This window comes from Triticum aestivum, chromosome 5A (genome assembly GCF_018294505.1).
Source record: "Triticum aestivum cultivar Chinese Spring chromosome 5A, IWGSC CS RefSeq v2.1, whole genome shotgun sequence".
NCBI lineage: Eukaryota > Viridiplantae > Streptophyta > Magnoliopsida > Poales > Poaceae > Triticum > Triticum aestivum.
Window position 1 is genome coordinate 432,607,486 of NC_057806.1, and position 13,214 is coordinate 432,620,699.

The following is a 13,214-nucleotide window of genomic DNA, read 5'->3' on the forward strand; positions in this document are numbered from 1 at the left end:
TGGCAAGCACAACATCATCATCAACTCGTTTTTTTATAAGAGTAGAGACTTTGTACAAGAAGAAAATAAGAGAGGCAAAACTTCAGAAGAGCACATGGGCTGCTGCTAGTGGGCCCACCTCATGTATGTGCCAGCCAGGAGACAAACCACAACCTTCTCCTAGGATGGGACCCACAGTGCAGAGACAGAGAGCAGCAGCACACGTGCCCGCCCGCTCGCTCCATCGTCCGGGACGGACATTGGGCGAAACGGATCAAACGGGTCGTCTCCTCCCCACGCCACGAACAACAAACCACGCGACGCAAGCACGAACCCAACGTCCCAGCCAGCAGCCGAGGAGGAGTCCCATCGTACGCTGCACCACGCCTCCAGCACAGACTCCACCCCGATCCGATGGCGATCAAATACACTACATACGACCTCTCTCTACCCTACCAAGACCAAGACCAAGACCAGAACCAAAACAAAAAGCAGCAGCATCCATCCGATCGGGGCAGCCGGGAAACACAGAAGAAAGAAAGAAATTCCCCAATCCCATTCCCAAAATCCCGTCTACTAACTCTAATCTAATCTTTTAAGTTTTCTGTTTTTCCTTTCCGTCGCCCCAGCAGCAGTAATGAGGACGAGGCAGCGGCAGAGAAAACGAAAAGCGCCAAGAGAACAACAACAACAACATCAACGCACCAGGCGGCCGCAGCATCATCATCGACGGAGGAAGCGCGGGCAGATTAGATGCGCGAGCAAAGCACAAAATAATCCATCCATCGCATCCCAAAGGGAAGGCAAGGGATAGAGAAAGAAAAAGTCCCCACTGCCCGCCCGAGCCGTCAAAATCCAATCTTTGACGGGGGACGCCTCGCCCTCCCCTACTGTTCTCCCCTCCGGTTTGTTTTGTTCGCGGCTCCGCGATAATTATTATTGTCAGGCAGGGAGGCAGCCCCTGGTTGGTGGTTGCTGCTAATCAGGCTGCCGCCGCTGCCTAATCCGCGAATCCCCGCGTGATTCTCGTCCCAGTTTGGTCGGCTTCTTTCTTTCTTTCTTTCTTTCTTTCTTTCTTGGAGGTTCCTTGGATTCATCCGTTCATCGGGCGGGCGCGCGGGCTCGATCGGGATGGGCGGGGGCTGCTGCGGCTGCTGGGTTGGGCTCGCGTCCAATTCCCCACCACCACCACCGCCACAAGTACGCCTCTTTTTTATTGTTCCAGGAGTGGGATTTGCCTTTGCGCTGTGAGAGAGAGGGAGCTATTTCCGCGATTCCCATTAGGGCTCCTCCCTCTTCGTCTCCTCCCCCACGCTTTACTCTTTCGTTATCCTCCTTTGCGCCCCCCGAATCCAATCCTCCCCCCTCCGCCGCCCCCCGTCCGGATCCGGGGTTCGCCCTCGATTTCGCCCCGCCGGCCCCCGATTCGGCCGCCGAAATCCGTCCCCAGGTATGTTTCTCGCGCCGATTTGACGGTTCCTGCCTCAGATTTGGTCGGATTTTTCGGGGGATTTGTGGTCTGATCCCCTTGTGTTTCGCGGTTGCAGGGTTCCATGAAGTGACGCCCCCCGGAGGTGAATTTCTGGGTCTTGCTGAGAGTTTTTGCTTGCGGCCATGTCGCAAATCCAGAGCTTGTCACGGAGCTGCGTGCTACTTGCGGTGCTCTGCGGCAAGCACGCCGATAAGCAGCAGCAGCGTGCGCCGCCGGGGAGGTCGGGGCCGGAGGCGAAGCGGCTGCGGCCGTCCTATCCGTTTCCTGAGCTCAGCTCAGCGGGGAGGTTGGAGGTCAGTTAGCAGCGCCCTCACTTTGTTGTGCCTGGGGATGGATGGATTTTGCTTGGTAGCTCACATGGAAGGGGGCTTTTCGATGCAGGTGCACACGCTGGTCAATCCAACGCCGGAGCAGTTCCTCGAGGCGCAGCGGCTGGTGCAACCCAACTTCTTCTACATCCAGGGCCAGCAGCTGGAAGATGAGGAGATTGGTTCGCTCGTCTGGGGGGATGCCGACATGTCTGACCCGCAGTCGTTTGTCTGTCTCATCAGCCCGCCGTTCCCAACGATTGTAAGCGCAGAAATTTTCTCTCAACTGTCTGCAATGCTGTTTATTCCTTGGTTGAGTGGTGGCGGCAAGTTCCAAGTTGCAGTGCTGTTAGCTGTTGATGGAATTGAGTTCCTAGTTGCATGATACTCGCTGACATGTTTTGGAGTCAACATTCTAGTTCCATAACTAGCCTATCCCAACTTGTTTGGGACTGAAAGGCTTTGTTGTTGTTGTTGTTGTTGTTGATTCTAGTTCCATAACTGCAATCGGCAATTTTGATTGCAGCTGCTGTATGAATCTGAAGAAACTTGCCCAAGGATGTCTGTTTGATTTGTTGCAATAAGACAGTTTGTCTAAGATTGCCCATGCCACTAGGGTAGCTAATGTCTTCTCCATTTCATTGCATGATGTACATATTAGCTATTATGTTTTCACAGGCAGATTTTCTCTCCATACTGCATTGGATTTTCTTTGCCTTGTATTCTTTTGATTCTTTTTGTCTGTGTGTGGGTGATGGTAACACTGCGGCTTGGTTATAACACAGGTTTATCTGGAGGTTCCTATTGGTGAAAAACTTGCCCAAGCAGTTCACTCAAAGGTAGACACATTAATCTTTGCAATATTTTGCCCAAGCAACTAGAGTCCCATTGTCCATTTCTCTGAGTGTAGTTGGAGGTTGCACACAGAAGTATCTAGCAACCTGTCTTAAGTTTCACAAAAGAAAATCACTTTATTTTAGTTATACAATATTGTAATTTGCTAAATCATTGACTTTGGTTGTTTCATTTCAGGGTATTCCATATGTAATATACTGGAGAAATTCATTTTCATCTTATGCAGCATCCCATTTTCGCAATGCATTGTTGTCGGTAGTTCAAAGGTACTGCCATCCCCCTTTCACTTTTCATCAGCATCATATGTCAATGACATGTAACGAGACATGTAACAATGTGTTTATGCTTGAATGTAGTTCGGTGAGCCATACATGGGATTCCTTTCAGCTTGCTCATGCATCCTTTCGACTATACTGTGTAAGAAACAACCATGTTCAAAGTGTTAAACTCGGCCCTCGTCTGCTTGGTGATGCTCCAAAGGTAAATGTAGTCACTCCCGAGAATGAAATGGCTGAGGAAGAAGGTTCTTCTTCTGAAGTGTCCCCAGCTATAAAAATATATGATGATGACATCAACATGAAATTTCTTCTCTGCGGAGTACCAAGTGCGCTGGTAAGCTTCGATATATTAGACGTACGGATTATCCACATCTCTTGCATATTGTTTGTTACTTGATTCAACTATGTCTTAATTTCATCTCTATTCTTGTGCAGGACTCTTGTTTGCTGGGCTCATTAGAAGATGGTCTGAATGCTCTTCTAAATATCGAAGTATGGAGTAAAGCATTGTAGTTCAACAATACTTCTTATCCTCCACGTCCTTCTATGTATGGAATAAACATGATTTCTGAGTCATGGAATCTCACAAATGTTCAACTATTTGCTAAAGAAAAAAAAACGTGGTATTATGATTCTAACAACAACCTTCATTGACAATCTAAGAAATCTTGTTTACAGAAGTATGAGATTTGACTAGGTTACATTTTGTCAAATCTGTTTTCTCAATTGCATGGATGTTATCACATTTACACTTGTTCAAAACATTTATGCTCTTGTTTCAAGAGCCAGAAGAAGCTACACTCCTCACTGGACAATGGTTACAAGCAAGAACTACATAAAAATAAAATCCGTCATGATGTGCGGCACCAAACACTGCACGTAAATGAAATACTAGATACAAGACTAGTAAGAATATGCATCCTTTTGTCTTATATGTGAAGCGGCAAAACCATATTACATTTTGATGTTATGATCGACACACATCCAAAAACACCGTACTATTTAGCTATTTCTTTTACTACTTGTCCGTAAACAGATGGATACACAAATAAAACAAATGTGCTAATCTTAGATGCTCCAGGATTTGTTCAGCTAACTCTTATCTATCAATTTTTGTGCCACTTCTGTAATTCTGTTTGTTTCACTATACTTTTCATATGTATTATTAATAGCTCCATGTAACGTTTGATTCTGTTTTGGACAGATTCGTGGGAGTAAACTTCAGAACCGAATCAGGTGTGTTGATTTTCTGTCTGTTGGGTTTGAGAATTATTACCTGATAACCTTCCTGTAGAGTGCTGAATCAAGTTTATTTGCTATACATTATGTATTCTCAGCTAGCTCTTAACTGTTGTTGCTTATTATTCTTACTAAATGAAAGAGAGGGAGGGGACAAGTAGATTATTGTTAAAATGAACCAGTGAGCCTTTGTTGGTAGAGTTGCTAACTAAAAGTACATGTGTACTACTTTCTTTGTAAATATTGGGGTCACCCTGTGCAAGAAGTCTTTTTATCTGTAGTTTTTTTTTTCTGCTGCCAACTTTATCTTCGTCGAAGATTCTTTGTGGGTAAAGCAGAAACTGATCGGGTGTTCTCATACGTGGCAGTGCTTCTCCACCGCCTCTTGAAGCAGCGTCTGTACCACGTGGAATGGTTACAATGCGTTGTGATATGACAACTTGCAGTTCTTCTCATGTGTCACTTCTTGTTTCTGGGAGTGCACAAACTTGTTTTGATGATCAGGTACAGATTAGCCCATACTTGAGACCTTTCTTGACTGACCACACAAACTCATATGGTGCTTACTATGTCTGCAGCTTCTAGAAAGCCACATAAAAAATGAACTCATCGAGAAGAGCCAGCTAGTCCGTGCTCTACCAAACAGCGAGGATAAGCTCTCATCGACCGAGCCTTTCACTTCTATGTCCACAGCTTGTGGTGCTTCTACCTTTGAAGTCTGGATGACCCTTCCTAAGTGGGCAGCACAGGTTGGTTTAATAGATTGAATGCAACAGATATGCAACAAATTTGAATTCCATGGTGTGCTGATATCGCTTGGCTACTTCTATTCGTATTGTCTACGCATGTGATTCAGTTTGCTACTTCTAATGCTCCTATTATGTGGACTCCTTATGACCTTTTTTTATGCCCCACGCCTGAGTTGTTTACATATGAATCTTTTTTCGTTTATATCTGATGACCGAACATTATTTTCTGGATATTTAGGTTTTGAAGCATCTAGCACCAGAAATTTCATACAGGAGCCTAGTTGCACTTGGAGTTGGCTGCGTAAATGCTACTCCTGTTGCTTCATTCGAGAGGCAAGATGCAGACCGCCTTCTTTTCTTCTGCACCGGTCAAAGGAAAGATTCAGCTGGTGAAGGTGGCCCATATTTTCATCTGCCAAGATGGTCAGCCTCCCTTACCAAGGACAGAGCAAAGACGGGTTCAGAATCAAAATCAAATTTGTTAGTTGTGAATGGAACTTCAGAGGACAGGAAAGCTCCAGTTGAAGGGCCTTCCTCGCTGACATCCTTCAAGGGAAAATTGAAGCCTGCAACTATGAGGCCTATTCCTCACTCTCGACAGCAGCAAATGCATCCTTTTATGGGTTTCCCTGAAGCTAACGTTCACGAAACTAGTCAGGCCAAGCCAAACTTGCCAGTTGCTCCACCTGTTAAGCATCATAATTCAGCACCTGCTTCTACAACAGCGCATAGGAAATCTACTTCAGGGCCATCTCATGCTCAATCGATCATTCAGCTGAATCCACTTCCCATGAAGAAACATGGGTGTGATCGGTTGCCTATCCAAGTGTGCTCCGAGGTATGCTTCTTTGAGCTTGATGAGGACGGAATATCTCTATACTAAGACCACTACACCAAGCTAGAATAATGGGTCTGTTCTTTGACCTTTTGCAGGAGGACTTTCTGAAGGATGTCATGCAATTTTTAATTCAGAGGGGCCACCATCGACTCGTTCCTCATGGAGGTCTAGCTGAATTTCCTGATGCAGTCCTTAATGCAAAGCGCCTTGATCTCTATAACTTGTACAAAGAGGTAATTCTGCACTTCTGCTTACAATGTACTCTAATGATTATAGAGGTACAAATAAATGTGCATTTTGTTAATTATTGTTCCCTGACAAAGGTTTTTGTTTTTTCAGGTGGTGTCCAGGGGTGGCTTTTATGTGGGCAATGGTATAAACTGGAAGGGTCAAGTCTTTTCGAAGATGCGAAACCACACCGTAACAAATAGAATGACTGTAAGTATCCACTATTCACTTCGCTTAGATAGAATTATTGAATTTTGTTATATCTTTTAGCTATCAAAATGCTGGAGAACAAGGGAACAACCTGTGTGTTGGCCATTTCTAAAAGTATTTTTCCATTTCAATTTTAACATGTGCTTACTTAGGTTTGATCTGGTCTCCATGATAACAATTAATTACTGCCTTCAATTTTTCTCTGAAATTTCATGATCACTTCCATTAGCTCCCTTCATAGCAAGTTAGCTTTACTGCTGCTGGTCGAGTGAAATGCTGAACGTGTTCTAATTTTGCACTTGCCTGTGTATATTTAGGGTGTCGGGAACACACTGAAAAGACACTACGAGACTTACTTGCTGGAATATGAGCTATCACATGACGACGTGGATGGGGAATGCTGTTTGCTTTGTCACAGGTCCGATCCTTTCTGCCATTATGTTTGCTTTGGATTTCAAGTTTGTCACTGAAACCTAACACCATCTTTGTACATAATAATTTCAGTAGCGCTCCTGGAGATTGGGTGAACTGTGGTTTATGCGGCGAATGGGCTCATTTCGGTTGTGATAGACGGCAAGGGCTGGGCACTTTCAAGGTAAAAACTTGTCTTCTTTGATCCCCACCCCCTCTCCATGATAACTCGTCTAACGATTGGTCTTCTTCTACCTTGCAGGATTACGCGAAGACAGACGGGTTGGAATACATCTGCCCGCATTGTAGTATAGCGAATTACAAGAAGAAGCCTCCGCCGCCCCAGAAAGTAGCCAACGGGTTTGCGAATACCGTGCTGCCTGTATCACGGAATGTTTAATCCTCTTCTTTTCTTGCTTTTCCTTTTTTTCGCCTCTCTGCCCTAGGTTTCGGGGTGATGCGTCGGTGGTAGGGTATAGGCCTGATAGAGGGGGGAGGCTTTTGTAGTGTTGATCTGTATTATCCCATTAATTTGGTTCAGTGTAGGAGCTCAAGTCTTTTATAGCCTGTAACAACCGACAACACAGGGAGGCTACTTACTGCAGTAGTTGGCCAGATTCAGTGTAAGCACCTGTTGATATAAGTTAATCTGTATCCCCGGTTCCAGCCACCAGACTGCTTGTGTTGTCCTTCGCTCGCTCTAGTCGTCTCGGAATTCAGATCTTCTGAATGTTGGATGTTGTGAATTGAGGTGCAGAATCAGTGTACATTGAACTGCCAGTTTCGTCACGATATGACTATGATCATCGCGGCAATGAGACAGGCAGGTGGATATACCAGGTTTGCACTTCGCAGAGCCAAAGTGTATTAAAGCAACACAGGCTTAATTTACAGGGAAGGACCAACACACTGCTGGCAAAGTTTATTTATTTGCAGTACAACACAGGCTTAATTTACAGGGTAGTGAAAGTTTATTTATTGGTAGTACAACACAGGCTTAATTTACAGGGTAGGGTAGATCACACCGCCTTCAGGGCTCTGACCGGCCTGTGGCTTGTGTAGCTGAAGATGCACATCAGCTTCGGTCGCGGAACTCGTTCATGAAGGACTCGTGGAACTCCTTGAGGCGCGGGATCATCTCCTTGATCTTCTCCTCGCCCGGGAGGATCGTGCACCGGATATGACATGTCCCGGTGGCCTTGTTGCGCCCAGACACCTTTGTTGCGTCCATGGAAGTCGTTTGCAACAAGATCAAAGGCCACCAGAGTCAGGCAACTAACAACATCTTGTAACATATACGTCCTCCATTTCTAAATATAAGTCTTTTTAGAGATTCCTATAAGGAACTACATATGGAGCAAAATGAGTGAATCCGTACTCTAAAATATGTCTATATGCATCCGTATGTAGTCCATAGTGGAATCTCTAAAAGGACTTATATTTAGGAACGGAAGGAGTACATGTGCATGGAAACAACTTCAAGTACTAGACAACACCATCTTCCTTCTATTTTTTTCCCCTTCCAGATGCAGTCCTGATAAATAGATAAAACAAAAAAGGACTGACCTGGTGGAATCCAGAGCCAGGGACGACGGCGATCCCGGTGGCGTCGAGAAGGCGGCACGCGTAGAACATGTCTGGGGACACGCCCTCGGCCTTGGCGGCTTTGATCGCCGCTGCAGGGAGGTGGATCCGTGGGAAGGCGTAGATTGCACCTTCTACTTTGTTGCAGGTCATTCCCTCCAGGCTGCTGAATGCGCTCGACAAGGTCTGTGAAGAGCACATGAGGGCCAGCCACATGGTTTCTATTTGTACAAGGTATGCAAGACTTGTGTCTCACTGAGTCATTTCATCATTCCTCTGATAGAGGAAGAAGAAAGATGGTGTGCTTGTTGACAATGTGTATGTAGGAGGAGGATACCTTGGCGCGCTTGGCGAGAGATAAACGGATGTCTTCCTTTTCAGCCATAAAATTCTCAAAACAACCATCTCCCAGCTGCAAATATCAAGATGAGTTTGGTAGAAACAAACACATACATATCTATTCTTTTCTAGGTAGGGGGTTGTCTATTTTGTGACAAAATTGAGGCAGCAAGGGTCAACGGGCAACTAATATTGCAAAGGACACAAAAACCTCTTGTCTAAAAACCAGAACGAAAATCTCATCAAAGCTGCATCAAATCAATTTTGATTACAAGTATGCGAATGGTAGGAATAATTACATTAATAATAACCCAATAAAAACAGCCCAAGAAACTTGCAGCAAAAGTCAATAAGGACTTATTTAAAAAAGTCAATAAGGATTTTTTTTGCTGAAAATAATTATAATCTTTTTGACATTTTTTGGGTACTGTCATGTAAGGACTTCAATAGCTAGCGAAGGTTCGTTGGGGGGGATGGCATTTGCGTATGATTTCCATGCAATTTTAGTTATAGGGAGGCAGCAATTTCTTCAGACTAGTATGACAATTCCTTCCTAGAAAAGGCAAAATTTTCAAAAAAACTGTCACGTTTGATCTTGATCAAACGACTGCGAGGGTGTTCACTGGGAGTTCCTTCCCAGCGAAGGTTCACCAGCTAGCATTACCGATGAAGGATGGCAGCTTTACAATGCTTTCAGGATAAGACAAGATATACTCCCTCCGTCCTGAATTACTTGTCTTAGATTTGTCTAGATAAAGATACAGACACGTTTTACTGTTAGATACATCAGTATCTAGACAAATCTAAGACGAGTAATTTGGGACGGAGGTTGTAGTAATTAAAATAAATTATAACAAACACAAGAAGGGCAGGACGAACAAACCTTCGGTGGATCCATAGCAAGGCTAGTAAGAATTTGACCACCTATGTTGGGGCAAAGAGTCACGGAAGCCACTTTGCGAATCTCACCCATCACATCATCTCCAAAACCACATATCTCCATGTAGCCTCCCCTTCTGCCACATTCTCCAGAGAACCCTGTCAAGTTCAGAAGATGAAAAAATAACCATTAGTCTCTGCTCTAAGGCTTATTTTCCAGAGGCTACGAACTATGTTTCTGATGAACAACGGTTTACCCATTGAGACTGAGTGAAATGACACTATGGAGATGTCATTCTCGTCATACCCAAGTGATCTGGCTACTTTCTTGAAAGAATGAAATTTCCTATCCTCCACATAGACGTTATCTTGGTATACCTGTAAATACATTTACACAAATGTAGGATGTCTACACACGCGTCCGCGTCAGGAAACTACTGCAGCTCACCAAGTGCAAACCTCATCGGCAAGCATAACCAAACCTTCTTTCCGACAAAATTCTACTATCTCCTCCTGGTTGGTGATAGACAGTACCTACAGCAGAGCTTGCAGATGTTGAGTTTCAGCAGTATTTTAGGGAACCTTCTAGATATTTTTTTGTTTTATCCCATGCATTCACATTTATGGTATTGCAAGGTACATAAATATCTGTTTGCGTACCTGTCCCGTCGGATTTCCGGGGTTTATGATCACCATAGCCCGAACAGTCAAACCTGCGATGCGTGCCTCCTCCAAGCACCTCTTTACTTCGAAGATCTCAAGCCCCCAATCACCGTCCTCACTAAGATTGTATGGCACCTACAAACCAAATTCAGTAACTTGGTCATTTCTTGCATGTAATAAAATGAGCAGTCCTTTACACTTTTTATGTAAAAATGTCAGGAATCTGATCTATAGGTTTGAGATGCAATGAACAAATTAAGTACTGAAGAATTGCGACCGCCGATCAATTATTTCATAAAGCTAGCACCATACCATAGTCCCACCATGAAGTATAATGGACGCCGAGTATAACGGATATTCAGGTAAAGGGCATAAAACGCCATCTTCTTGGGACCTAATGAGTATCTGCATACTCAAATTAATCTGGAAGGAAGAAATGAAAAATGCAGCCCAATTTAGCACGTCGAGATAGACGAAGTGCATTGATGTGATGGAGCTGTTGAATGTAGAGTATTACGGCTGAACTCGCTCCATCTGTCAGAAAGATGTCTTCTGGTCTTGATGGAAAACCATCTCTTGCAGCGATTCCACTTGCGACTGCTTCGCGCAAACTTCTGATTCCCTGATCATGTTAGAGGAGTTTACAACAACGTGGTGCAGAATAATATGGAAAAAAATATTACTGTCTCCGTTCCTAAATACTCCGTCCGTCCCAAAATAAGTGTCTCAACGTGGTGCAGAATAGTATGGGAAAAATATTATCATCGCCGGACAAGACAACAACACCAAGACCAGGGTGTTGGTGCACTAATGCGGCACCGCCCCAAAAGTCGAAACATCAGGCACCTGGTTGTAAGATTATCTTGGTATTCCAATGTAATACCTGACTGTTAGTATATGCACCGGAGTTTCTGCCAGGCATGGACTCAATAATCTTCCGCGCTCTATTTATGGCACATGGGCTGTAATAGCAGGTTGAAACAATACTGGTCAGGTTTCGACGAATCAAATCGTCACAGCAAGATGGTGCATGATACTACTAGCAACTTTTCTGCTAGAACTGAAAGCAAATGCATCAATGGCAATTTGCTTTTCTTCTGAAGAGAAAATTGTGAGAGATGGGAAAACAGACTTTGAGCTAGCAGTACAGTATTATTTAAGCCCAACAAACCTGAATAGCATACGAGTTTCATCCCTGCGCAGGAGAGCTGGATTGTCGCACAGGGAAAGAACCTGAAGGCAGATGATGATATTTGAGGCATAAGACAGCAATTAATGCCTCCCGGATTAATATTTTTTGGAGAGTGTGATTAAAGGTTGTAACCTCACGGAAGAAGGTTATGGGTCGCTGGCCGAGAGCCTGGGGGTTCCCAAGGTTGCAGTATGTTATCTGCAAGGAAGCAACTTATCATCATTGACTAGTGATTTTGGCCAGGATTGAATACATTGTATGTAAACAAAGACGCACCTCTGGGAAAGGGCGAGAACCGGGGCTCTTCTCCATCTCCTGCTCCAACCGCTGGATAACACGAAAACCGGCATATGCCGAAAGAAAATTTGTACAGTCAAACCAGTGCTTTTGCAGATTTATGGGCCAGGAATGTCAGATGATACCAAAGATCAAAGTTGGATGCATCATCTGAACTGGCTGTAGTGCAAAATGCAGTCTAGCTCTTAGTTTCAGTTTACAGAAGTCATTTCTTTAGTTGGCTTGTGCACTACTTGGTTTCAGTTTACAGAAGTCATTTCTTTAGTTAGCTTGCGCACCCGGGTACTACTAGGTCAGGGGTAACCCACTGCCACTGACTGTGTCCATAGACAGACAGTCTGACTGGACTACTGCGACACATACATACATACATGGACAGTTGAACGGCGAGGGTGAGTGCAGGTAGAATTGTTGCTGTTACCTCTGCGTGCCTGGCGATCTCCCCGCAGGGCTCGTAGTCGAAGATCTTCACCTGTGAGCGAGGAAGAAAGGAAAACATGGAGAATCAAGTCAGGTTTGGCGTACGTGAATCAGGGCAAGCACCGGATGAGGAGGCGTCCGTCAGGTACCTTGGGGTTTATGGTCTCGGCGGTGATGGAGGCGGTCTTGTTGTACGACATGGCGCGGGGCGGCGCCGGCGAGGAGAGAGCGCGCGCGGGGAAGGAAGGAGGAGAGCTTGGCTAAGGTGGCGCAGAGGAAATGGGAGGAGGCAGAGAGTGAGTGATTGTGCCGTGCTGGGTGGCAGAGCCCGGGTCAAGGGGGGAGCTTAGGCGGTGGCGGTGGGCACTGCTTGGCAGGCTGCGGCTGCCACGTCCAGCGTGGGAACGAGCCTCTGAGTCCGGGCCTTCGGCGGCGTGTAAAGCAACGGTGAGACTAGCAGTAATATGAATAGTAACATCGACATGTTACTAGTCTTTGTTACTATTTTTATAGTGGGGAATAATATATGTGGTAACATGCAATCTTTTATTTATTAGGTTATAGACACATCTTGCTTTGATATGTGTGATGTTACTACTAGTAACTAGCTATGTTATCATTTTTCTCTCTTTCTTCATTTATTACTTACCACATCATCTATTTTATCTAGATATTTATGATGTTATTATCTATATTACTCTCATTGTGGATGGGTAGTCCCCTGCCGCGCGTCCGTCCGACCCGGGGCTCGGCTGCCATGCTTTTCCGAAGCAGTATTGCGACAGTGGTATAGTATGGCGCTTCACTGGCGTGTACAGTACAAAATTAAAATTCACACTAACTTTTATTTCATCTATTTTATCGTATATAAAAAGAGGATGAAACATGGGAGACAACCCGCAAAAATGCTAGACTTATGGAAAGATGCTATGGAATCGACCTACGCGCTGATCCTCCCAGTTGATTTCACCTTAAAGCTGCCTCCTGATTTCAGCTAGGCCCCAACCATCCATTTGTTTTCTTCCACATAAGCCCGTAAGCAAAATTCCGTAGCCTCCCTCCCGTAAGTGTAGCATTGTTGGACAACTCGCGTCCGCCTGAGGCGAACATGCGAGACAACCCGCGCCCGCCTGAGGCGGCGCCACTCGCATCTTCGCCTATCCCCTACTACTAGGAAAAGGCCTACTAGTGGCGCATCAATTTTGCCTACTAATGACGCATTACTGGTGCGCCACTAGTACCACGCCACTAAT

The 13,214-nt window shown here is 45.0% G+C and overlaps 2 protein-coding genes across 3 annotated transcripts; one reads left to right on the forward strand and one right to left on the reverse strand.

The window, feature by feature from the left end:
* Window positions 1-356: 356 nt before the first annotated feature.
* On the forward strand, window positions 357-7,257 carry LOC123103791 (AT-rich interactive domain-containing protein 4). 2 transcript variants are annotated; one of them, XM_044525471.1, is made up of 16 exons: window positions 357-1,429; window positions 1,527-1,764; window positions 1,853-2,041; window positions 2,565-2,618; window positions 2,812-2,900; window positions 2,991-3,267; window positions 3,348-3,404; window positions 4,117-4,148; window positions 4,520-4,655; window positions 4,730-4,900; window positions 5,139-5,738; window positions 5,834-5,971; window positions 6,078-6,176; window positions 6,494-6,594; window positions 6,681-6,771; window positions 6,850-7,257. In XM_044525471.1, exons 2-16 carry the CDS (start codon window positions 1,594-1,596, stop codon window positions 6,985-6,987), a joined length of 2,343 nt encoding a protein of 780 aa, XP_044381406.1. In that variant the 5' UTR covers window positions 357-1,429; window positions 1,527-1,593; the 3' UTR covers window positions 6,988-7,257. The 2 variants fall into 2 exon arrangements, with proteins under 2 accessions (XP_044381406.1, XP_044381407.1); XM_044525472.1 differs by having other exon boundaries at window positions 364-1,429; window positions 2,991-3,246.
* Window positions 7,258-7,474: 217 nt separating this feature from the next.
* Window positions 7,475-12,285, reverse strand: LOC123103792 (alanine aminotransferase 2). The gene is made up of 15 exons (XM_044525473.1): window positions 12,111-12,285; window positions 11,963-12,013; window positions 11,521-11,571; window positions 11,377-11,442; window positions 11,224-11,285; window positions 10,936-11,014; window positions 10,570-10,674; window positions 10,365-10,475; window positions 10,050-10,187; window positions 9,849-9,923; window positions 9,647-9,767; window positions 9,394-9,548; window positions 8,509-8,583; window positions 8,154-8,357; window positions 7,475-7,803 (listed from the first exon to the last, which is right to left on the reverse strand). The coding sequence occupies exons 1-15, from the start codon at window positions 12,159-12,161 to the stop codon at window positions 7,663-7,665; spliced, it is 1,485 nt and encodes a 494-aa protein (XP_044381408.1). The 5' UTR covers window positions 12,162-12,285; the 3' UTR covers window positions 7,475-7,662.
* Window positions 12,286-13,214: the final 929 nt, after the last annotated feature.